This window comes from Jatropha curcas, chromosome 1 (genome assembly GCF_041381405.1).
Source record: "Jatropha curcas cultivar XTBG-Jc1 chromosome 1, XTBG_Jcur_1.0, whole genome shotgun sequence".
NCBI lineage: Eukaryota > Viridiplantae > Streptophyta > Magnoliopsida > Malpighiales > Euphorbiaceae > Jatropha > Jatropha curcas.
Window position 1 is genome coordinate 25,318,862 of NC_143151.1, and position 26,481 is coordinate 25,345,342.

General features: G+C 33.4%; 2 protein-coding genes and 1 long non-coding RNA gene across 3 annotated transcripts; all 3 read left to right on the forward strand.

The window, feature by feature from the left end:
- Window positions 1–304: 304 nt before the first annotated feature.
- On the forward strand, window positions 305–4,281 carry LOC105645033 (F-box/RNI-like superfamily protein). The gene is made up of 4 exons (XM_012230532.3): window positions 305–601; window positions 684–889; window positions 993–1,086; window positions 2,620–4,281. Exons 1-4 carry the CDS (start codon window positions 416–418, stop codon window positions 4,063–4,065), a joined length of 1,932 nt encoding a protein of 643 aa, XP_012085922.1. The 5' UTR covers window positions 305–415; the 3' UTR covers window positions 4,066–4,281.
- Window positions 4,282–7,317: 3,036 nt separating this feature from the next.
- LOC149499225 (uncharacterized) lies at window positions 7,318–16,184 on the forward strand. Its single transcript, XR_016320760.1, has 7 exons — window positions 7,318–7,768; window positions 7,985–8,122; window positions 8,815–8,896; window positions 9,708–14,012; window positions 14,229–14,366; window positions 15,058–15,139; window positions 15,951–16,184. It is a non-coding gene; the product is annotated as an uncharacterized LOC149499225 (long non-coding RNA).
- A 5,671-nt stretch (window positions 16,185–21,855) lies between these two features.
- On the forward strand, window positions 21,856–24,704 carry LDL1 (LSD1-like 1). The gene has a single exon (XM_089726994.1). The coding sequence runs from the start codon at window positions 21,896–21,898 to the stop codon at window positions 24,332–24,334; it is 2,439 nt and encodes an 812-aa protein (XP_089583120.1). The 5' UTR covers window positions 21,856–21,895; the 3' UTR covers window positions 24,335–24,704.
- Window positions 24,705–26,481: the final 1,777 nt, after the last annotated feature.

Genomic DNA, 26,481 nt, shown 5'->3' on the forward strand with positions numbered 1-26,481 from the left:
AAGGAACCCAGGAGAAAGAAGGTAACAAAATGTAATGGTACTTCCTAAATAATTTAATGAATATTAGTTTATTAAGAGAAAATAACATTTTATAATAAAATATTTTTTATTTTTAGTACGATGCGTATTCGAGTTAGGTGACGTTTTATCAAAATAAAAATTAAAATTTACTGACAAATAATCAAATAATTAATGTAATTTACCCTTCAATAATGCATTTTTAAAATAGGTGATCCTAATTGCTTTAGCTCGAAAAGTAATAATTTACCTCGACCTTTTTGTAAGTTTAGGATGGAGATCCACTTGCCCACAACAATAATGGACCCCACATTAATTTGCAATGGAAGAAAAAAGGCAACAAATTTGCATCATCTGATATTTTCGCCGGCCGGGTCCAAGCCGTTCACCGAAAGAAATGGCGAGCAGCGAAGGAAGCGAAGCGGAAGAAGAAGAGAGCTTGGATCAGTTACCAGCGGCTCTACTGGCCACCATACTAACGAAGCTGGACGTAGCCTCGATCTGCTCCGTCGCTTCCACATGCAAGATCTTCAGGGCCTGCGCTTGTCACATCCTTACCTTCATCCCTAACTTTCACCTTTCCGTAAGTTCCTAACCGAAAAGGAAAAATCGTTTTCAATTCGAAACTTAACCAATTAATTCTTTTTAATTGATAAATCAAGCAGGATATTGCTCTGTCGGTTGATTTATTGAGGCCTCTGTTACCTCCCAATCCCTACCTAAGCAGCTTGAAAGTCGATTGCGGTCGTCTTGATGATTCGGCCATCAGTCTCTTGGTTCGGCCTTCATTACACGAGCTTTGCTTGCATAATTGTGCGGACTTTACTGGAAAGTTGCTTTCTGAGATTGGAGGAAAATGTGCGGATCTTAGGTAAACTTTCTATTTGAACGTCTGTCTGGTTATTGAGCTTAAGTGGTAATCCGTAATTATGTTCCATTTTACTAGTGGTTTTGTATGCGTAATTTCCCTTCAGATATCTCTACTTGGGTTCTGTTGCGGAAAAGAGAGGGCGGGCTATTCATATATCTGATTTGGAAGAGTTACTCAGTGGTTGCACACAATTAGAAGTAAGGGGTTAATTGCTAATTTAGTTATTAAAGATCAAGTTTAAGGAGCTGAAATACTAGTCTAATAGTTGCCGTGCTGTTGAAACTGCTTCAATGTTTGTTTGGTATTTTGCAAAAAGTGATTTGAAAGTGTAACAGTTCAAATATGTCCCAAATTTTTTATTGCCTTTGATCAAAATGTTCAAGATAGTGTTTTTCTCAACAATATTGTAGTGGCAATTTCTATAAGATATTTTAAGTGAAGTTTTGACATGGGATCATTTAATCTTGCGCCTGTTTACTGGAATCAGCTTCTCTATAAGAAAATAAGACTTAGGATTCTTCAATGGAAAACCAGGTATTGATAACCTTCCCTGGTGCAAATTCAAAAGGCCATTCTGTTAGTTTAACTCTGGCTATACCACCATAGGCCTGATACAAATAATGTTTTGCTAGGCCTTTGAAATTGTTCCGATGGCCTTCTTAGGTTGTCCCATTAGAAGATTTCCTCTCCCTTTTTCCTTACTCCCAAAGCTTTTAACTGGCAACATTATAGGGCAAATGTCTTATCACTGAGCTACTTGCCTCCTGGGATCGGGCATGTATGCCCACACATTTTCTGCAGCTGTGTTTGCTATAAGATGTACATTAAATATAATATCAAGTTATTAGCTCTATAAATGCAAAGTCATTTCGACAATGTTTTAACTCTTTACTCTGCGTTGATGTTTTATTTTCCTGTAATCCTATTTTCTTAGAATTGGCTACCTAAATAGCTGGTTTTGATGCATATTTTCATATTTAGTTTTTTTAAACACATATGTTTGCGGAAGCAAATCAAGCTTTATTCTCTTGGCATCTTGAATTCTTTTATATTGTTATGAAAACCATTTTTTAGTTACACGAGTGCAGTTACAATTAAATCCCAGATTTGAGTATTACTCGAGTTATTTCAAATTTACTTATTAACAAAGTTGTTAGTCCAGTTTATATGAGTCATATATGCCTATACATTGAATTTAACCTTGAAATAAATATCTGTCATTCCACACTAGTTTTTTTTTTTAATTGCATTAGATAATGGACAAACAAGTGAAGAGTGGTGCGTCATAAATTCATGCACATTTATTTATTGCAGCCATACGTAGTAGCTATTGTCCATAAAAGTTTGGTTGCATCATATGTGCTATGAATCTCACCTACCAAGTATCATTGGCTTGTAGCCCATTTTTGCCTATCTGAACTTCATTTGACTTCCAGAAGCTTGCTTCATTCTTTATATACCTGGATAAATGAAAATGATAGTGATTTGCCTGCTCGGTATCCTTATTGGCCATCTTGTATAAGTGATGGTGCCTGTCTCCATTCATTTTTTCTTCTTTCAACTATTTCGTAAACCAGATTTCACCTAGCATTAAATATTTCATCTATGGAATGCGTTTTTAGCCTTGATACTTTATCTATGTTGCACATCTTACGATTTAAGCATGAAATTCTTCTGCTATTTAGAATCATCAAATGCTTGCTTTCTAATACTCTTTCTTCTTATGGTAGGCATTGACATTGATGTTTGATGCATCATTGTTTCTGCGCCATAATTTTGCTCGAGTTTGGGCTTTGGCTTCAGAAAAACTTACTTCCCTTGAGATTGGTTATGTTTCTTCAGTAATGCTGACTGAACTGCTCAGCCCCAGTGTTGGACCCCATCAATCACCAACCAATATTAGACCATCCATTTTGCCTGGCATTCAGAAATTAAGCCTTTCTGTAGATTACATTACTGACACTATGGTTGGCACAATTTCAAGAGGGCTTATGTCTTTAACACACTTGGATCTTCGAGACACACCCCTCATAGAACCAAGAGTTACATTTGATCTCACCAACTATGGCCTTCAACAGATTAACCAGCATGGTAAACTGAAACACCTCTCATTATTTCGAAGCCAGGAGTTCATGATTACATACTTCAGACGAGTTAATGATCTCGGGATCCTCTTAATGGCTGACAAGTGCACAAACATGGAAAGTATATCTCTTGGGGGGTTTTGTCAAGTTACAGATACAGGGTTCAAAACTATCTTGCATTCTTGTTCCAGTTTATACAAGCTTAGGGTGTCTCGTGGGATCCATTTAACTGATTTGGTTTTTCATGATATGTCTGCAACATCGCTCTGTTTGACTCATGTTAGCGTGAGATGGTGTAATCTTCTAACTAATCATGCAATAAAAAATTTGGTATCAAACACTCATCTTAAAGTTCTTGACTTGAGAGATTGCAAAAACCTTGGGGATGAAGCTCTCAAAGCCATTAGTATTCTTCCTGAGTTGAAGAATTTACTTATGGATGGATCTGATATAAGTGATTCAGGATTGTCATACTTAAAAGGGAGAGTTATTAGTTCATTAGTTTCATTGTCGGTGAGGGGTTGCAAGAGACTTACAGATAAATGCATCTCTGCTCTATTTGAAGGCTCTTATAAGCTAGAATTGCAGGATTTAGATATATCAAATCTTCCTCACCTCTCTGACAATGGAGTTCTGTTGCTAGCAAAATGTCGAGTGCCAATCTCAGCACTTCGAATGCGACAATGTCCACTCATAGGTGATACTTCTGTCATGGCATTAGCCTCGATGCAGGTTGATGAGGACAGAGGGCATGGGAGTAGCTTGCACTTGTTGGATATTTACAACTGCGGCGGAATTACACAGCTTGCATTCCGTTGGTTAAGGAAACCCTACTTTCCAAAGTTGAGATGGTTGGGAGTTACAGGAAGTATAAATAGGGACATTATAGATGCATTAGCTAGGAATAGACCATTTTTACGTGTGGCAAGCCATGCTGAGGAGCTGGGGATTGACCAGTGGGATAACTCGGACAGTTTATACATGCATGACTATGATGAGCTAGACGAACTTGAACAATGGCTTCTGGAAGGAGAGGTTGAGAACGAGGATGAAGAGATGGTAGATGCTGAAATTAATCCATTGATGTTATAGTGACTTGCCACATAAGATTGTATTGTACCTGTGCCTGTATCTATGACTATTTGTATATTTTATGATGATTGTGCTCTTTGTATGTATTTGTATATATGCTGTAACTCTTTTACCATTTGGACTTCAGCTGGAGCTGAAACTTTGTTTCTTCCCCCTTTGTATGTTTTATTTTTCCTTGTTTCAGAATTTGAATGGTCCTCGTCTCTCCGTTGTGAATTCTGTTGTTGGACATTCTTGATTCTGCTCAAGTATTTGTTTAGATCATAGGTTTATTTGCATTGAGGTCCAGTAATTTGTCTATAGAAGCGGTGATCACTGTATGATTTTCTGGGAACCAGTTAATAAGATCAAACCGTTACCTGCTGTTCATCTTCACTGTAATTCCGGACTCAAAGAAAGGCTCCTATCTTCTGTAACTCCCTGAAAAAGGGCTGGAGTGGTGTACGTCTTGTAGTTATCTAGTTATTGCATCTTTGTAACTTTTTCTTTCTTTTTTTTTTTTTATTTTTGAAATGTAATTCACCAATATGATCAAAATTTAAAGTTGTCATGACTCGTTTCTGTGGCTGAATCGGCACTAGAGTCTAAGTACGTTTAAGGCCTCCGAAGCCCGTAGTAAGCCTGAAACACTAAAATTTACTATCTCAATATCAATTTCAAATATTCAGCTCATATTACTATGAAAAATAAACCTCAAGATTTTATTATATCTTATCTCAAATTTATCTTCTTTAATATTCCACAGCTCAAGCCTAATTTTCAAATACATCACATTTCTAATATGGACTCACAGAATTATTTCATCTATGTTAATACATGACTGAATGTATATAAATTCTACAACTGCGGAGTCACTAACTGTTTGATTTATTTAATTGATTTAGCCAAATTTATATCCTTATTTTCATTTTACTCTTAAAATTTTTAAAAGTTCTTAACTCGTAATTTCGATAATATGTTTTGGGCTTGAGCCTAACTCTGTAAATTTAGGCTCGAATCAAAACTAAAAGATATTTGCAACCCAAACAGTCAAAAATTCTGATTTTTAATTTAATAAAAAAATTCAAAAGTTTTAAAAATAAAAATTCGGGGTATTTCAAACGCATTACAAATAATTGCAAGTGAGATAACCTTACCCCTGTAAATCATACATATATCTTACTATCAATAATCAAATCATAGCTAATAATATATTTTTTTTTAATTCTTGATAAAATATATAAATCTTTAGAGAATCATTTATATGATGTAGATGATTAAAATAATCTTTCTAGATCTCCTCTATTTAGTACCAGACTCTAAAAAAAAAAAAAAAATCAAAATCTCACCGAAGAAGTAAAAAAAAAAAAAAAATTAAACCTAAGGACAGAATAACAATAAGAAAAAAAAATTTTAAATTTGTTAGTCGAATAAATAAATAGAAATTAGAAGGCTACTGATAATTAACAATGACAGCTCCAAACTAAATTTTTAAAATTTGAAAACTTTTGTTCTTATACACCTTATTTGACCATAAATATATCATTAGACAGAGGTTCATGTGTTGTGTGGATTGTTTTTTTATTGTACACTATAATTTGTAATTTATAAATGTATTTAGAACATTAATTTGTAATAATTGTGATACGTATTTATAATAATATTTATTTGTAATGGGTTGCTTGCTGTCACGACCCGATTCTATGGGCCGAACCGGCACTAGGGCCCAGGTAAACTTAAGGCCCCAAGGCCCGTAGTAAGCCTGAAACACTAAAATTTGCTATCTCAATATAAATTTCCAATATTCAGCCCATATTACTAAAAAAATAAACCTCAAGATTTTATTACATCTCGGCCCAAATTTATCTTCTACAAAATTCCACAGTTCGGGCCCAATTTACAATACATCACGTTCCTAGTATGGGCTCACAGAATCATTTCGTCTATGATAATACACGACTAAATGTAAGTAAATTCTACAACTGCGAGGTCACTAACTATTTGCTATACATAGCTTTTTTATATACATATAATTACATAGTAAAATAATTATAGAACTAGGAAAATTTCTCTATTCCCCTGCGCCGAAGAAACATAGCCTAAATCGGATTAAAGAAAAAAAAACTTACTTCCTGAAAAATCAAACAAGACATGTGAGTTTTCTAAGGAGTAATAATTATTGCACAACATACGCAGTCACACAAATATGTAAACATTTCAATCTAGTCATCCGACTAGTTATATGCTCACGCAGCCAGTCACACAAATGGTACATACCAGCACTCACACGTAATGTCACCTTCAAGTAATCAAGCAAGTGGTAATTAGTCAGTGGCACCACCTGAAACCCCAACGAGCCGTCCTCACACATGGCTCGCCCTCTCGTACATGTGCACCAGGGAGCCGATCCCCCATACGGCCAACTGGTCTAATCCTCACTGACCAGTCCTCTCATTGTTTTTCCACTCTCTCGTTTCTTTTCCATATCAACAGGAGGCAACCCGGTGGTCTCCATCCAATCTAGATCATCAAGTGCTCACAACAGGAGGCCACCCTGCAGGCTACAATCAAATCTAGATTATCAGGTGCGCAACAACAAGAAGCCATCCTGTAAATCCCCATATAATCTATATCATCAGGTGCACAAGGGGGCGCCGATCTCCCATTTTCCTTGCCGACGGTCAAGTATCATATCGTATTCAGGATCCATATCACAGACCGTCCTCACAAACCCATGGTGGTCCACTTCATCCCAATTCCACACAAACAAAGCATAGCATTTTCACAACACAATTAATCAAACATTGCAATCAAATGCAGACATATTGATCAGTTGAACATCGTAATGCAATGCACAATTAGACATCCACTCTCAAATGCAATTAAATAATTAAATAAATACCATTAACAATAAACAACAACAATAAAATAAATGATAATAATAAACAATAACAATGAAAATAATTAAATACTTAAATAATTAAATGAATAATAAAGATAATAAATAAATAATTAGAGCACTCTATTTATGTAATACCCCGAATTCTTATTTTCGAAACTTTTGAATTTTTATTAAATCAAAAATCAGAAATTTTAATCATGTGGACTGCAAGTATAAAATAGCCTCAATTCAAGCCCAAGTTTACGAAGTTGGGCTCAAGCCCAAAACACATTATCGAAATTTATCAAATAAAAAAAAATATATATATATATATATATATATATGATTATTAATATTAACATTAAGTAAATTGAAGGAATGTTATAGAACCTAACTAAAATAATCAAAATAAATTAAACCGGACCTAAAAATCAATTTAATTTGTCGAGAACCACACGAAGGATCCGAAAATCGATTGGAAAACTCGAAAAACCAAACGAAATGAGACCAAATCACTGAATCAGACCGAACCGGTTCGAATCGAACCGGATCGGCCCACTTTTCTTTTCTTTTTCTTTCTTTTTCTTTTCTTTTCTTTTCTTCCTTCTCCTTCTCCAGTAGCGTGGCCTCCTCCTCCTCCTCCTCCTTCCTCTCCTTCGATCTCCTTCCTCCGGCCACCAAATTCAGCAAATGAATACTCTAAAAATATCTACTCAACGTGAGGAAGAAGATTATAGCTTAGATTTGAACTGAAATTGTGTCTATTTTGAAGGGGAAGAGCTTGAAGTTTTGGACACCTTTTTCCGACGATTCACGCCGTTTCAGGCAAGCCTTGGACACAAGGTGAGTACCAAATGACTCCTCTCTTCTTCCTCTTTCATTTGATGGCCTCCTCGTCGACTGTAATAGCCGGAATCGGAAAACCCAAAATGGGTATCACCGAACCTTTCCGCCCAATTTCCGGCCAACTGGTTCACACCCACCTTGATTTGAACACATATTAGTGATCCTCTCATCGAAACGAATAAAATGATGTATTGTTTGTCAATTTTGGTGAAGGTTAAATTTTCCGGCCACCGTGCACGGTGGCGGCGGCGGCGGTCCGGCGAACGGCCGGCGAGACTCCGGCGAGACTTCAAGGGACAGAATGCTCTCCTCTTCGTGCGGAACACGGAAATGAAATTTGATTTTAAATCGGTACACTCTAAAGCTTAATCCGCAATTTTTGAATAAATTCTGAATTAATTAATTAATGAACTTAATTAAGTATTTAAGTAAATTAAATTAAATATTATTAAATAGATTTTATGAATATTAATTATAACTATAAGGTTGGTACAAAAAAAATATATATATTCCTAGCTAATAATAAATTTTAGGAATTTTATTAACAAATAAATAGTTATAGAACAATTAATTATAATGGATTATGTGAATTAAGTGACCGAATAAATGATGGATATGGCGGACGGGATTAGTGGATATGAATTTGCCCGATGGATGGGCTGTGTGTGTGGATTTGTGAAAATTTGAAAAAAATTTGGATAGTCCAGTTTATAGAGGAAATGCTGTCGAATTTTTAATAAAACACTTAATGAAGAATTAAATTAGTTATTCTTAAGAAGTAGCGACGACGAAAATTTGAGGTATTAAGAAATATTATACAATATTAGAATTATCATTATATAATATTTCTCACCGAATAATTAGAGATTTTATCTGAAGGTTATAAATTAGAATAGTTATTTATATAAATGAGAGAACCTAGATATATATATGCATATATAACAAGTGAATTAAATGACCGGTAGCCAAAATAAATAAACGAATGTGAAATATAAGTTTTTGAATTAAAATTCTTATTTAGAATTTTCTTGTTTATTTTAAAGGCTTATAAAATACAAAATGCGAGGACAAAAGCTGGAAGCATGTGGCTAAAAAGGCAGTCCTTTTAAAGGACAATAAAGAACTGTGAGTAGTGTTAGATAACTAGCATCATCCGCCTGCATTCATGCATTCACGGCTAAATGTTATCATGCATTATTTTGTTGAATTGCCATATTATGATGCACTATTCGTTGATATTAAAAAATTGTTTGATTACTTGTGCTATGAATATACTGTGCCTTGTTTGTGTGGAATTGGGATGACGTGGACCACCATGGGTTTGTGAGGACGGTCTGTGATATGGATCCTGAATATGATATGATATGGAATTTGACCGTCGGCCGGGAAAATGGGAGATCGGCGCCCCCGTGTGCACCTGATGATATGGATTATATGGAAAACCACAGGATGGCTTCTTGTTGTTGCGCACCTGATAATCTAGATTTGATTGTAGCCCGCAGGGTGGCCTCCTGTTGTGAGCACTTGATGATCTAGATTGGATGGAAACCACCGGGTTGCCTCCTGTTGGTATGGAAAAGAAAAGAGAGAATGGAAAAACAATGAGAGGACTGGTCAGTGAGGATTAGACCAGTTGGCCGTATGGGGGATCGGCTCCCTGGTGCACATGTATGAGAGGGCGAGCCATGTGTGAGGACGGCTCGCTGGGGATTCAGGTGGTGCCATTGACTAATTTCCACGTGATGTGATTATATGAAGGTGATAATACTTGTGATTGCTGTTGTATTGCCATTTGTGTGACAAAGTGCATGATCATATAATTAAACGGTAACCGGATAAAAATATTTTAGCATCTGTGTGATTGTGTGGGGTGAGAGGGTTATCTAACCCTACTCATTGAGTTTGGCGCTCATCCCTGCCTACTATTTTTTTTCAGGTAATAGAAAGAAAGGAAAGCCCTATGGAGTTGAGACACTTATTGTAGAAGATTGTTAATGATAGAAATAACGATGTGAATGTAAAGGTAGAGTTCCGCAATTGTATTCCAGTTGGGTTGTAAACAAATAGTAAAAGTCCATATTAAATATATGAACTGCATTTTGGATGCATATGTATAAAATGTTAATGGGCCTGAATCCATAATTATGAATAGAAAGTGAGATTTAAATAAGTTAGGCTTACTACGGGCTTCGGGGGCCTTAAGCCCACCCAGGTCCTAGTGCCGGTCCGGTCCATGGAAATGGGTCGTGACAAAGTTGGTATCAGAGCATAAGTCGGGCCTTAGGAATCAATTGCGGAACATAGGAAATTAAATAGAGAGCTCCTATGTTGGGATCGGCCGTAACCAACAAAGGAGGTGTAGTCTGGATTGAATTCCATTTTAGTGCCGGTGGACGCATCGTGCACGAGGATGGAAGGAAATCTATATGAAACTTAGGATGAGAATTAAATGTATATAAGTAATAGTAAATCATAAAAAGGTCCGGGTAACTGACGTTTATAAAATAAACATTTCGAGTTTTGCTAAATCCCCTCCATCTATTTTGAAGCAGAAGATCAGTTGGAAATTGGTGTAATGGCCTGATCACCCAGTACACCATGATTCGACAAGAGACACTGCTTCAAAAAAAAAAAAAATTGAAATTATTTAGAAAAGAATTCGGAGTTTTAAAGACAATAAGAAAGTAAATTTATTTGAACTATGATTTGAGAAACATGTTTTATTATTTGCTTATTGGAAATTGTTTTGAAGTTGCAATTAATTGCTTGGTTTTATTGTTTTGTCGGCATGTCAAAAAAAAAAAAATTTATCTGATTTTAGAATTTAAATTATTTACAATGATTGCATGTTTGATTTATTTTATCATATTGTCTATCCCGAGGACTAAATTAGGCCTATAGAAATTAATATTGATAAATTAATAATAAATGGTATAGAATATGAATTTGAATTAAAATTTCAATTAAGATATAGATTAAATTCTAGAAATGTTACTGTTAGGGAATAAAAAGTGAAAATTGTAATGTACATTAAATTAAGGGTTAGCAAAAGAAGGATTTAGGACAAATAGTCATACTAGACAAGAAATCCTCAATTAACCAAGCGAAACTTAAGGATGTAAAGAGAAAATTTGTAACTTACTTAAGCATAACATTAAGGAGGATAGAGACTTATTGGAAAAATTAAATAGAGTTAGACGTGGAAACAATAATTTGTGTCTTAAAAAGTATTGATTGAGGTGAATCTCGACATATAGAATTTAAATAGAGCAATGAAATTAAAATAAAAGACAAAGGTAAACTAATTATGTGATTAAATATGAAGAAAATAATTTTTAACTGGATAGGTCATATTGAGGTGAGGCAGAATATAATAAGGAAATGGGTAAAACTTCCTTTGCACAACTAGTATGAAGGGTAAGATTTTGGGTGTTTTAATATAGAATTAAAAGTAAAATTGGTTGGTAAATAATTGGGCAAAAGTTTGAATCGAAAATTTGATTAATATGGAAAAGATTGACTAATAGTTAATAGAAGTAATTACAAGCCATGAAATAATTATGAATCTTTTATAATAAAATGAGCAATTAGATTGAATCGATAATAGACTTATGGAACTAATGTGTAACTAAGGGATAGTTGGTATAATATAAAATTTTATAAGGTGAAAGTGTAGTAAGTGTATTAGATATTATATAATTAAGATCCTAGCACATGTAGGATGCTTAAAGGGCTAGACTAAGTTCATAAATCTATTATAATAAAATGAATGTAGAAGATGATGAATAATGGGGAATGAATGGGGAAAGGAACGTGGATGCTGTAGGAAGCTTAATAAATTAAGGAAATTGGATGTATCTAGGTAGAGAGTTATGTAGAAAGGACTAATACCATTTATTAATCTAAGGTAATGATAAGAAACGTGTATAAAACCTGCTTTAAAGAATTAAGTACAAATTTAGATCGAGGTGCTAAAATAAAATAAAATAAAAGTTAATAAATTTGGAAGAGAATAAAGGTCAAAGATAACTCATAATGATGAAGTAGAGATAAAAAAAAAAAAAAAAAAAAAATTTAGAATAAGAAATACAAATCAAGAAAACTTAGAAATAGATACATTTAGAATTGAAAGTTTTAGTACTATACCTTTTTAACTGTAGTAAATTGTGACAAATCAGAACTAAAGAGATTTGATGTGAAAATTTAAATTTTCTGGTAATTTATGAGATCATAAGAAAAGTATTTAAGTCTAGAGGATATTTTGGAGTTCAATGGAAATATGTGGCAATTAATTTCTTCAGGCTTTTCAATAAGTATAACAATTAATAAATTTAAATCCTTACAGAAAAGAGAATAAAAGAAGCTAGTGAAGTGAATCGTAAGGTAATGGATAAAAATTTTGACATGTCAGCGAAAGGAGGAAGGACCAGAACTCAGTCGAGGTCTAGATAATAATACCAGGTGGCAGTGTGCTAACCTGAGAAACTAGAAATGATAAGGTTACATGGATAAATTTAAGGAAATCATAAATACCTTGCTAGACATAAATAAGTAAGGATGAGATAAATAAATTGATACTATATTTTAAAACTTGGATGGAAAAATTTAACGATTAGCTTAAGTATTATAAGGGCTAATTAGGGCCTTGCTATCATTTCATAATTAAGGCATAAATTGAACTTTCATATGGAAACGAATAAATTATTTAGTTGACGCAGAGTTGGGTGAAAGAAATTGAGTTATTGATGTTTTCTTAATTGGTGTGATGTCGAAATTGTAAGAAAGCGTTAGATCGGGACTTAAGAAAATAATAAAGATTAGATTGAAACAATAGTAATCGAATAAGTCGTGAAAAAAAAAAAAAAAAGAAAAAAGAAAAAAAAAAAAAGAACTGATAGAGTGAGCTGGAATCACCCTGCGATATTATAAACAATGGGAATTACAAAAAAAAAAAAAAAAAAAAAAAAAAAATCTTAAAATTTTGGATTATAGTAATAGTTTTTCAACTTTGATTAAGCAAATATTTAGTCATAACATATGTAAATTAAATAAATCAAGTTTTATAATAAATAAATTAAATTTCAAATTTATTTTACATTATATATTTGGATTTCATAAAGGAATGCGTAATAAAATTTAATTTTCAAATGAAATTAAATAATCTTGGGGAACATAGATATATATATTAAGCATTTTATTGAAAAACTCGATTAATTATAAGATTTTTATTTAAAGAACGATTTTCTAAAGATTCCAATAGCCGAACGATGATAGTATTGAAGATTAATGTAATAAAACTCCTTATAAGCTTCAGCTAGGTGGTACTATGTAGCTTGAACGAAATTTTATTCTAAATATGATAATTGGCTGTAGAAGTACAACCCGAATACCCCATTCACTGCCTTTCCTCGATCTGTATTTTCGCTTTTGAGCTGTCTCCTTGGTAGTGGAAGCAATTTCTTGTGACTTTAAAATTCCCCATGCATCCATTCTTATTCTTTCCCACTAGATTCAATTCGAGGACGAATTGTCTTAAGGGGGGGAGATTGTAATACCCCGAATTCTTATTTTCGAAACTTTTGAATTTTTATTAAATCAAAAATCAGAAATTTTAATCATGTGGACTGCAAGTATAAAATAGCCTCAATTCAAGCCCAAGTTTACGAAGTTGGGCTCAAGCCCAAAACACATTATCGAAATTTATCAAATAAAAAAAATATATATATATATATATATATATATGATTATTAATATTAACATTAAGTAAATTGAAGGAATGTTATAGAACCTAACTAAAATAATCAAAATAAATTAAACCGGACCTAAAAATCAATTTAATTTGTCGAGAACCACACGAAGGATCCGAAAATCGATTGGAAAACTCGAAAAACCAAACGAAATGAGACCAAATCACTGAATCAGACCGAACCGGTTCGAATCGAACCGGATCGGCCCACTTTTTTTTTCTTTTTCTTTCTTTTTCTTTTCTTTTCTTTTCTTCCTTCTCCTTCTCCAGTAGCGTGGCCTCCTCCTCCTCCTCCTCCTTCCTCTCCTTCGATCTCCTTCCTCCGGCCACCAAATTCAGCAAATGAATACTCTAAAAATATCTACTCAACGTGAGGAAGAAGATTATAGCTTAGATTTGAACTGAAATTGTGTCTATTTTGAAGGGGAAGAGCTTGAAGTTTTGGACACCTTTTTCCGACGATTCACGCCGTTTCAGGCAAGCCTTGGACACAAGGTGAGTACCAAATGACTCCTCTCTTCTTCCTCTTTCATTTGATGGCCTCCTCGTCGACTGTAATAGCCGGAATCGGAAAACCCAAAATGGGTATCACCGAACCTTTCCGCCCAATTTTCGGCCAACTGGTTCACACCCACCTTGATTTGAACACATATTAGTGATCCTCTCATCGAAACGAATAAAATGATGTATTGTTTGTCAATTTTGGTGAAGGTTAAATTTTCCGGCCACCGTGCACGGTGGCGGCGGCGGCGGTCCGGCGAACGGCCGGCGAGACTCCGGCGAGACTTCAAGGGACAGAATGCTCTCCTCTTCGTGCGGAACACGGAAATGAAATTTGATTTTAAATCGGTACACTCTAAAGCTTAATCCGCAATTTTTGAATAAATTCTGAATTAATTAATTAATGAACTTAATTAAGTATTTAAGTAAATTAAATTAAATATTATTAAATAGATTTTATGAATATTAATTATAACTATAAGGTTGGTACAAAAAAATATATATATTCCTAGCTAATAATAAATTTTAGGAATTTTATTAACAAATAAATAGTTATAGAACAATTAATTATAATGGATTATGTGAATTAAGTGACCGAATAAATGATGGATATGGCGGACGGGATTAGTGGATATGAATTTGCCCGATGGATGGGCTGTGTGTGTGGATTTGTGAAAATTTGAAAAAAATTTGGATAGTCCAGTTTATAGAGGAAATGCTGTCGAATTTTTAATAAAACACTTAATGAAGAATTAAATTAGTTATTCTTAAGAAGTAGTGACGACGAAAATTTGAGGTATTAAGAAATATTATACAATATTAGAATTATCATTATATAATATTTCTCACCGAATAATTAGAGATTTTATCTGAAGGTTATAAATTAGAATAGTTATTTATATAAATGAGAGAACCTAGATATATATATGCATATATAACAAGTGAATTAAATGACCGGTAGCCAAAATAAATAAACGAATGTGAAATATAAGTTTTTGAATTAAAATTCTTATTTAGAATTTTCTTGTTTATTTTAAAGGCTTATAAAATACAAAATGCGAGGACAAAAGCTGGAAGCATGTGGCTAAAAAGGCAGTCCTTTTAAAGGACAATAAAGAACTGTGAGTAGTGTTAGATAACTAGCATCATCCGCCTGCATTCATGCATTCACGGCTAAATGTTATCATGCATTATTTTGTTGAATTGCCATATTATGATGCACTATTCGTTGATATTAAAAAATTGTTTGATTACTTGTGCTATGAATATACTGTGCCTTGTTTGTGTGGAATTGGGATGACGTGGACCACCATGGGTTTGTGAGGACGGTCTGTGATATGGATCCTGAATATGATATGATATGGAATTTGACTGTCGGCCGGGAAAATGGGAGATCGGCGCCCCCGTGTGCACCTGATGATATGGATTATATGGAAAACCACAGGATGGCTTCTTGTTGTTGCGCACCTGATAATCTAGATTTGATTGTAGCCCGCAGGGTGGCCTCCTGTTGTGAGCACTTGATGATCTAGATTGGATGGAGACCACCGGGTTGCCTCCTGTTGGTATGGAAAAGAAAAGAGAGAATGGAAAAACAATGAGAGGACTGGTCAGTGAGGATTAGACCAGTTGGCCGTATGGGGGATCGGCTCCCTGGTGCACATGTATGAGAGGGCGAGCCATGTGTGAGGACGGCTCGCTGGGGATTCAGGTGGTGCCATTGACTAATTTCCACGTGATGTGATTATATGAAGGTGATAATACTTGTGATTGCTGTTGTATTGCCATTTGTGTGACAAAGTGCATGATCATATAATTAAACGGTAACCGGATAAAAATATTTTAGCATCTGTGTGATTGTGTGGGGTGAGAGGGTTATCTAACCCTACTCATTGAGTTTGGCGCTCATCCCTGCCTACTATTTTTTTTCAGGTAATAGAAAGAAAGGAAAGCCCTATGGAGTTGAGACACTTATTGTAGAAGATTGTTAATGATAGAAATAACGATGTGAATGTAAAGGTAGAGTTCCGCAATTGTATTCCAGTTGGGTTGTAAACAAATAGTAAAAGTCCATATTAAATATATGAACTGCATTTTGGATGCATATGTATAAAATGTTAATGGGCCTGAATCCATAATTATGAATAGAAAGTGAGATTTAAATAAGTTAGGCTTACTACGGGCTTCGGGGGCCTTAAGCCCACCCAGGTCCTAGTGCCGGTCCGGTCCATGGAAATGGGTCGTGACAATTTATTATGCATTAGGTTATAGAATTAATCTAAATAAACTTTTTAATTATGTTATTAATTAAAACTAGTTTAAGTTCTAACGAAATTTCGGCAGCACCTCCCCTATAATTTGGACTATCCACCTGTTTAGATAACACAGTGTTATTATATATTTATCAATCAATACACACAACCCATCCGTCGGGCAATCGATCAATTCAAATACCCATCCGCCTCCAATAGTATATCACCAATCAACCATAATTTACAAATTAAAATACCTTCAACTAATCTAGGAATGTTATCAATAATTCTTTGCTTAAGTTATATAAAATATCATTAAACATTTATTAAAGTTCTAGACTAACTATTAAGAACTGACATTTCAATTAAATTACAATTTAATAAATACTTCTACTAGATAACCCAGCTCGAAACTTAAACATATAACTAAAGCTTCATAAATTTCTCCGTCTTGACATAAAAATACCACTTCTAGATATAGCTAAAGAGTTTTTCAATTGAATCGTTAATTTAGCAAGAATATTGCTATCAAGCAGTAACCAACACTAACCCACATAAGAGTATTGAAAATATAAATATATACATACAACTGTTTCCATACCAATTATTTAACATGGTACTAAGTACCCGAAATAGCTACTGCCCCCAAGAAAAATATATTTTCCTTAAACTTAAACTCATATCGCATTAAGAACTTGGTTTATGACTTCACATACTCATCCCAATATAGGAATCATTTATACATCGATTTCAAGAGCAAAAATTCAAAATTGGCTATTCACGTTCACCTAATCAGTAGCTAGGTATATAAAGCAATAGCTCCAAGTATTAGCAAATAACAATTGCTGTGATTATCATGCTACTCTCATTCTTAAACTAAGACTACCTTAATCACACTAACATATTCAACACAATATATTTCAAATAAAGTTAGCAAGAAATTAATTTAAATTTTCTAAAATATTTATATGAGCAGTAGTATCTAAGGCTTTATTCTACAGTAATTCAATTAGCACATCAAATCCTATAACTATACTCAATGAATTCATGAAAAATTTACTGAAAAAGGGTCAACAATCACTTTACCTGCCTATGGAATCCAAGTTTGGTTCTGCCGTCATCAACTTGGCCGGGGAAGGCAGCCATGGCGTGCGATGAAGAGCTGGCGACGAGAGGAGAGTCGAATTCGCCAGCTTGTGGCTGGTCTTGCCGGAAAGTGCAAAGAAAACAGGTAACGGGACTATGCCAATCGCCACCACAGTCGCAGTTTCCCCCGATTGCTACGTCAGCCGAAACAGGAAGAGAGAGAGAACGGCGAGAAAGAGAGCTAGAGCTTCACCGTCGACTAGAGAGTGGCCGAAGCTGGCTGCTTGCACTGAAGTCGCTGGAGATCGAGGAATTAGAGACTAGAATTCTCGATCGAGCGAATTCGCAGCTCTCCTGCGAAAACTACGCTAGCTGCGCTCGCCGGAAATAGCAGAGGAGGTGGAGAGAGCGGTGGCAGCGGTAGGTGGCGGTGGCGGTGGCGTTGGCTGTGAACGAAAAAAAAGAAGAGGGGAGGGGAGGCTATGTTCCGCGCTAGAGAAGAAGGACGAAGAAGAAGAAAAGAAATTTTGGGTTTCTAGACTATTCCGATTCAATTCGAATCGGTTTGGTCCAATTAAATGATTCGGTTCGATTTGCTTGGTTTTTTAATCCGATTTAATTTATTTTGATTCTTTTAGGCCGGTTCTAGAACATTTCTCCATTTACTCAATATTAATAAAATATGAACAATTATGATATTCGATTTTAGGATAATTAATTTATATAATAATTACATACCTATACATACATTTATAATCGATTAGTAACTAGTTTCATTTTTGATTTGTAAAAAAAAAAAAATTTAAATGTTCTCGGATCGAAAATTCCGAATAATCTGTTTTTGGGCTTGGACCCAATTCGAAAATTTGGGCTCGAATTGAGACTGTATTACATTTACAGCCCACACGGTCAAAATTCTCGATTTTTAATTAAATAAAAATTCAAAAGTTTTAAAAATAAAAATTCGGGGTGTTTCACTTGCATTGTACTTTATAGGTTATAATTTATAATTTATAATTTATAATTTATAATTTTATATTAATTTATTAAATAATGAAGTGTAGTGTTAAAGCTCTGTTTAATTTATTCTAGAGAATTATCAAATTCAATTAATCTTAACTAGATTTAAGCTCCATTTTAGCATTCAAACAAATCAAAAATAAAAAAAAATACCGTAATGATTTTAATTTTATTACATATTGATAGATAGACATGCATAGATAAAAAAAGAAAATAAAATAAAAGTAAATCATAATTATCCATCTAGCTATTAATTTTAAATAAGCTTTTAAAAAGTACTTCAAATGACATAATTTCAATAAATGATTTAAAAAATACTTCCAAATAAAGGGAGAGTAACATTTAGAATTTTTTCCTTAGTTCAGTTTTAATATAATGCTTTTATTGACCATTGACCAGCAAGGAGCTTTTTTTTTTAATTTAAAATTATTAGAGCTAATGAATTTTAAAAAAAATGAATAGGAGAGTTTGCATAGTTATGTAAAAAGAAATACAGATATCTTCTGTAAAGAAAAAAGAAATTTAAAAGTAATTAGATCAAACTTGTAGAAAGATTATGGAGTAGAATAATGGCTATGAGTAGCCACCAAGTGGAGCAAGCAATCGCCCTATTGGACAAATAGTATACTCTGTCAACTCGATCAGATATTTCAAATTAAGATTGTGTTTTTTTATTTTTCATATAAGTGGTTTATTATTAGAATTTCTATACAAAAATATAGAAATATATTAATATATATTTCATATCTGTATACAGTTTTCAATTAATGAAATTTTTAGTTTGATTTTTCTAAAAAAATTAATAATAAAATAACTTCCATGTACATATATGTGTTCTTAAAAGAGCATATATTAATTAAAAGGCAATGTTGAAGTCAATTATTGAATGTGTATGATATTATATTTGATAGTCCATAAATTGATTAATTGATTACTTTATTGATTGTCTCAGTTTTGGATATGAATCAAAAGTGGCATACTTGGTTGCTTACAATTACTTCGTTAATGACTGATAAAAGAGAAGAAGTAGCTGCGTAATGTTATTATTTAATTTGATTATTTGAAAATTTATAAAAAAAGCAAAAAAAAAAAAAAATTATAGCGCCTGGAGACACTAAAATTTTATTAAGTTAATCTAATTATTAACTTAATTATTTAATTAGCTAATTAAATTATTGGTTAGTTAAACTAAATAATTATTTTTAATAACCAATCAAATTATTTAAATGGTTATTAAAATAAAATTATTGGATAAATATTTGTTACTACATAAATAAATAATATAGTAAAGTCTAATAAAAATTAGTCAAGTTGACCAATTAAATTAAATCTTAGCGAATAAGTCAGACGTCTACATACTTGGGTAAGGAGCAATGAGAGCTTGCCAAGTGGACTAATCAAATTACATACTTGGTAAGGAAACTCCTTCGAATCTCTATAAATAGGAGGTTTCTCTTCACATACGACACAGACAGACATATAGAGAGAAAGACAGAAAAGAAGCCTCAATACTCTGTTAAACTCAAGACTACAAAGCTCTCTCTCAAGTGCAAAGAATCAAAGTTCTTTCCACTTCAATTCAAGATCAAATTTCTTTGACTCTTGAATCATCTAAAGTTTGTTCTACTACCTCAATTCAACGTCAAGTCTCTTCGACTGTTAAATCGTATTCAAGATCAAGTCATTTTGACCCTTGAATCATGTCCGCGACAATAAATAAAAGAATCAGAGGATAATATTCTCTGTAATAGAAGATTCCACACTAGAGATTGTACCCCCTAATTATCATAAATTCAATTTGTATTATTATATTTTTATTTCTTAATTTTCAGGAATAAATTTTACGCATACAGTGCGGAGTCAGTCTTGTGAAGATTTGTTTTTACTGTATGATTATATACGTATAAAGATTATGAAACAGAATGCAATTTAGGTCCATAATCTATATATTAAATATTGATGATTGAATGTGTGAATTGAGCTTTAGAAAGATGAATTAGTATTTTTGTTGATGTGAGTTTGTAAGGTAAATAATGCTTTTGAATTTAAAACTTATGAGAAATAGTAATTAGGCTTGTTACAGGCTTTGGTAATTTTAAATTTACCAAGGCTTTAGTGTTGGTCCATCCCATAAAAACACGACACATCATGAATCCAATTAGCATTATTTGAATACTATCCGAATTATAGTAAAAGCCTATTTAACAAAATTCATAAAACACAGAAAAACTCGAGCCAATGTTAAATTCTAATCAAATTCAGAGCATGAAACGTCCAAAGTAGCTATTCAAGCGAGGTTATCGCAACATGAGATGTCAAAAACAAATTGCAAATGGTTTAAAAATAAATATTTCTTTACTTTTATGAACTTGTCACAAATCTATACTTCTGTTCATTCACAAATCTATATTGACATGTCAAGAATTTTCATTAACTAAAAAATAAAGTAATTTATTTGTAAATAAATGAACAAAATATTTATATAGACCTCAAAAATTTTCTAAGAAATACTTTATATTTATTTTTGAAATTTTTTATAGAAATTTTTACTGTTAAATGTTAATATTGCTTTTCAATATAGAATAAATTTTTGTTTGATTTTTTTATTTGATTTGTTGGAAGGTCAAATAAATAAAAATAATATGATGGACTATATAATATATATTTTTTGAAAATGTAATTTATTAATAATAATATTAAGAATTACAAATTATCATATAGATCAAACATAAAAATTTACTATTAGCAGCTAATAATAAAGGTCGGTGAGCTTTTAACGAAGTAATATAATTCATATTTTTTTCAATAATTAAATTTTATATATATATATATATATATATATATATATATATATATATATATATATATTATTTGGAGTTGATTTTGATAAAAGATATAAATTTTCATAGCAACAAATAATCTATTAATTGATTAGACATCAAAATAATAACTCTTCTAGATCTTCTATAACTTGATTGTTCTTTTTTTTTTTTTAAATTGCAATATATGACAAACACATATGAGTTTTCGCCACTATGCATCCATAGTATTAATGGAGAAATAAGTCGCATTACTAGGCTCCATCGATCAAAAAATTCATGCCTGAAAATTAAGATCTAAAGTTTTCAACCAAATAAAATCTAACAAACATAATTTTATTTAATAATAAACTCTCATAAAAAAAGGACAAAAACTCTAAGTACTGAAGACAAATCAACTATAATAAAAATAAAAAGACCGATTTATTATATAAAAAATAAATATAAAGAAACAGACGATTAAAAGCAAACCGACATAAAATAATATGAGTAGCCTTTCATCTTTTTTAATATTAGGAAATTTCAGGGAAAATAATATATAGAAATATATAGGTAAAATTGCTAGGAGATAATATATAAATAAATAGGATATACGAATTGTATAGGCCCATTTCTGTAAGCCCATTTTACAGCTATCCTGGACAGACATTATTACCCGCGTCCGTGTCCACGCCAAAATCTAATTTGACCGTAAACCCAAATGGAAACAACCGCAGGTCTTCCTCCAGACCCCTCCGACAACCCTAACGACGTCGTCTCCGATGGTTCCTCGCCGGAAACCGACGTCACCCTATCTCCAACCCAACCTGAAAACCACATTAGTGATCCCAAAAATTTTGCAGAAAACCATCTCCCACACTCTTCTGAAACCCAGTCTCCACCACCCAATACGACACTCGACGCTCCCGTTTCGGACTCTCAAGACGATTCCTCCGAACCAATCCCTGAAGACACTCTCGACGAACAACCTGCAAACCCTAATTCGACAGACCCCGCTCCTCCGCCAAAAAGACGCCGCCGTAGGAAGCGGTTCTTCACCGAAATCAACGGCAATCCATCTTTCCGCCGCCACAAGGTAGCTGGAGGCCTATCCAAAGAAGTCGACGTCGAAGCATTGATTGCAATATCTGTAGGTTTTCCCGTTGATTCGCTAACCGAAGAAGAAATTGAAGCCAATGTGGTGGGCACAATTGGTGGCGCTGAGCAAGCCAACTATATTGTTGTGAGAAACCACATTCTTGCTCGCTGGAGATCAAATGTCGACGTTTGGCTAACTCCTGAGCACGCCCTCCAGTCAATTCGAGCCGAGCACAAACTCCTTGTTGACGCTGCTTATAACTTTCTATTAGAACACGGCTACATTAATTTCGGGCTCGCGCCGGCCATTAAAGAGGCGCAAATGGCAAAACATGAGCGAGCTGAGAAAGCCAATGTGGTTGTTATAGGTGCGGGTCTTGCCGGACTAGTTGCGGCTAGACAGTTAGTCGGTATGGGTTTTAAAGTTGTCATTTTGGAAGGTAGGGCAAGGCCAGGCGGTCGTGTAAAAACAAGGATGATGAAGGGCGAGGGAGTGGTGGCAGCAGCTGATGTGGGTGGTAGTGTTCTTACTGGAATAAATGGCAACCCACTTGGAGTTCTTGCAAGGCAATTGGGTTTACCTCTTCATAAGGTGAGAGACATTTGTCCTTTGTACTTACCAGACGGGCAGACAGTAGATTCAGAGATTGATTCTAGAGTAGAGGTTTCATTTAATAAGTTGTTAGATAGAGTTTGTAAGCTTAGGCAGGCTATGATTGAGGAAGTTAAATCTGTTGATGTTAACTTAGGAACTGCACTTGAAGCTTTTAGACATGCTTATAAGGTGGCTGAGGAGCCACAAGAGAGAATGTTATTGAATTGGCATCTTGCAAATTTAGAATATGCAAATGCTTCACTGATGTCTAATTTATCTATGGCATATTGGGATCAGGACGATCCATATGAAATGGGAGGTGACCATTGTTTTATTCCTGGAGGTAATGATACTTTCATTAGAGAGCTTTCTAAAGACCTTCCTATTTTCTATGAGAGGACTGTGGATAGTATTAGGTATGGAGTCGATGGGGTTATCATTTATGCTAGTGGGCAGGAGTTTCGCGGTGACATGGCCCTATGTACAGTGCCATTAGGTGTGCTTAAGAAGGGATCAATTGAATTTGTCCCTGAGCTTCCCCAAAGAAAGAAAGATGCTGTTCAGAGATTAGGATATGGGCTGCTAAATAAGGTGGCTCTGTTGTTTCCGTATAATTTTTGGGGAGGGGAGATTGATACATTTGGACATTTGACAGAAAATTCGAGTATGAGAGGCGAATTCTTTCTGTTTTATAGTTATTCTTCTGTTTCAGGAGGTCCGCTTCTAATTGCTCTTGTTGCCGGGGATGCTGCAGTTAAGTTTGAGACAATGTCTCCAGTGGAATCTGTAAAAAGGGTTCTAGAAATTTTGCGAGGGATTTTCCATCCTAAAGGGATTGTTGTTCCTGATCCAGTTAAGGCAGTCTGTACTCGCTGGGGGAAAGATTGCTTCACATATGGATCTTATTCTTATGTTGCTGTTGGGTCTTCAGGAGATGATTACGATATTCTTGCTGAGAGTATTGGAGATGGAAGGGTTTTCTTTGCAGGAGAGGCAACAAATAAACAGTACCCGGCAACAATGCATGGAGCCTTCCTTAGTGGCATGAGAGAGGCTGCTAATATATTGAGAGTGGCCAAGAGGAGGTCTTTGTCTCTGACTGACAAAGTAAATAATGACATTGAGGAACATGATGATTTAACTAAATTATATGACACCCCTGATTTAACATTTGGGAGCTTCTCTGTTCTGTTTGATCCTAGGTCGAACGATCTCGAGTCTCTTTCATTGTTAAGGGTCAAATTCCATGGACCAAAGTTGGGTTCTTGCTTCCTTTGTCTTTATGGTTTGATATCCCGAAAGCAGGCCATTGAACTGAGCGAGTTAGATGATGATGGAAAAAGGATGGAAATATTATATCAAAACTGTCGGGTACGGTTTGTTGGGAGGAAAGGTTTACCAGAAGCTGGGGATTCTCTAATAACGCACATCAAGACAGCTAGATCTGAAATAACTGTTGGGGTTTGACGTTTGAGATTGATACTGCACATTGAAAGAGAAGCTTTCTAACGCATTGGCTTTCTCAAAACATTTTTTCTTTTAACTGGAGACTTTAGAGGCAATTATATTGATATTGTCGAGTCAATCATCCATAACCCGCTTTTAGTGTTTTATGTATTTTCTGTGGATAATCTGTGGGCTGTAATCTACACATTGATTTGTGCATAATATTTGTCCTAAAGGTAGAGATTTACTCCTCTTTCCAGAAACAGTTAGCCTCTGCAAGAAACTATTGTACAGATGGGAGTTTAGTTTCTCTTAGTCTTCCTATTACTATACATCAGATTATTTTTCACTAAAAAGGATTGCTATGAGAACTGAAATTGTTTCTACAGAATCACTTTGTTCCAGAGAAGTGTCCATTTATGGTATCCACCTTTTATTTTATGATTTTGAAAAATTAAACAATACTGTCAAATTTGTACTTATTCGGTACTCTTGAATGTGAAATGTGATTTGCTGAGTGAGATTTGTCGAATTTGCTTGCGGAGTCAGAGTGAATATAAAATAAATGAACAAAAAATAAAATTCATTTGTATAATTGGTTTTTCTATGAAAGAATTGTGATTTTTGTTCTGAAGCTCGTTTTGTTGTAATGTGCTCTGTTGCTGAATCTCTTTGTTTTGTTTGAGAAAACAAGAAATTAATCTATTTATTAGATATAGTTCAAGAATTCAGAAAATATTTCCTCTTAGATCCTTGTACAACTTGTGACTTTCTCGCTGCTTTCTTTTTGAACTTGTTGAATAGATTGATAACAATCAGAAAGGGTTATTCGTCTTTATTTCGCCAAAATCGTTTTGTGTCGTTTGGTTATAATATTGAAAATCAATTAAAAATATTTAAATTTTTAATTTGTGAGACTAAAAATGTTTATAATTATAAAAATTTAGTATTTTAAAAATTTAATATTAAATGTGAGAAAAAATGCATAAAAATTATATATTGTGATAGCGTCAGTAATCGATAATAACCAATGATCACCCGGTGATGGTGACCGTGTAAATCAGTAATTAATAAATTAAAAAAATATATATTTATAAAGTTATAATAAATTTATTAATATGTCGAATAAAATTTCTCTCTTAGAAATAAAAAGTCATTTTTAAGCTTTTTCGTTGACCAGAAAGAAAAATATTTAATGTTAAGTGATTTTCTTAAACATCCTAAACGTAAAAAAAATCTTTAAAATATTTTTCAAACCAGTTAATTTGTGAAAACAATAGGAGTCTAAATGATAAATATATTTTGAAAAGATCTTATTAAGAATATTTAAATATTCGTATATAAATACCTAAAATTCATGAACCTCCTATGTAGCAATCGGATAGGGTCATTGTAGGTGTTAGACAAGTTGATATCAAGTAATTTCGAGTTGTATTAAGTTCTTGTTTAAGTGAAGTACCCCTATTTTATTAATATATGTAGCAATGGGTTTATTACCTTTTCAATATGAAAAAAAAAAAAAAAAAAAGAAAAGAAAAGATCATCTTATTCAAAACCATAATTAAAAAATTCTTTTTTTGCCACTTCACACCTCAAAACGCGCCATTCTTAGAGAGAGAGAGATGCACTTTTTGCATCTTCTTATTTCGAAATGGCTAGAGAGAAAGGTTATTTTTTAGGGTACTCCTGCTAATAGATCCACTAGAGAGTGGGTGCGACATGTAGCAGCGTAGAAGTTTTGGATTAATCATTAGCGTTGGTGAATAAAAAAAAAAAAAATCAAAGTGAAATTGTAAAATTCAGGTCAAATTAAATTTGGTCATTCCAAATATCTTTTTTACAAAATAATTAATTTAACACTTGAGAAAAAAATTTACTGTATAGTGTTAAGAACAAATTATAAACGATATTGTCAAGATTAAGGTATAATCTGCCTCCTAAACTTGGATACAATATATAATTTATTTAAAATTAACTTTTTGTCTATTTGTCTCTTTAAACTTGCACCAAATGAACAAAATGCCAATTTTTAAAGAAAAACTTTTTTTATAGTTTTAACTAATAAAAAATTACTTAAAAATTTAGAATTAGAAAATAAAACTTATTTAAAAGTATAATAATTATAAAAATTTATAGTATTTGATTTTAAAATAACTTAAAAAATATTT

What these genes read in the sequence shown, in the direction of transcription:
- LOC105645033 (XM_012230532.3), top strand. Translation starts at nt 416, where the DNA reads ATGGCGAGCAGCGAAGGAAGCGAAGCGGAAGAAGAAGAGAGCTTGGAT. An exon ending in TCCCTAACTTTCACCTTTCC is followed by an intron (nt 602 to 683) that starts GTAAGTTCCTAA and finishes TAAATCAAGCAG; the next exon opens with GATATTGCTCTGTCGGTTGA. An exon ending in GTGGTTGCACACAATTAGAA is followed by an intron (nt 1,087 to 2,619) that starts GTAAGGGGTTAA and finishes TTCTTATGGTAG; the next exon opens with GCATTGACATTGATGTTTGA.
- LDL1 (XM_089726994.1), top strand. Translation starts at nt 21,896, where the DNA reads ATGGAAACAACCGCAGGTCTTCCTCCAGACCCCTCCGACAACCCTAAC.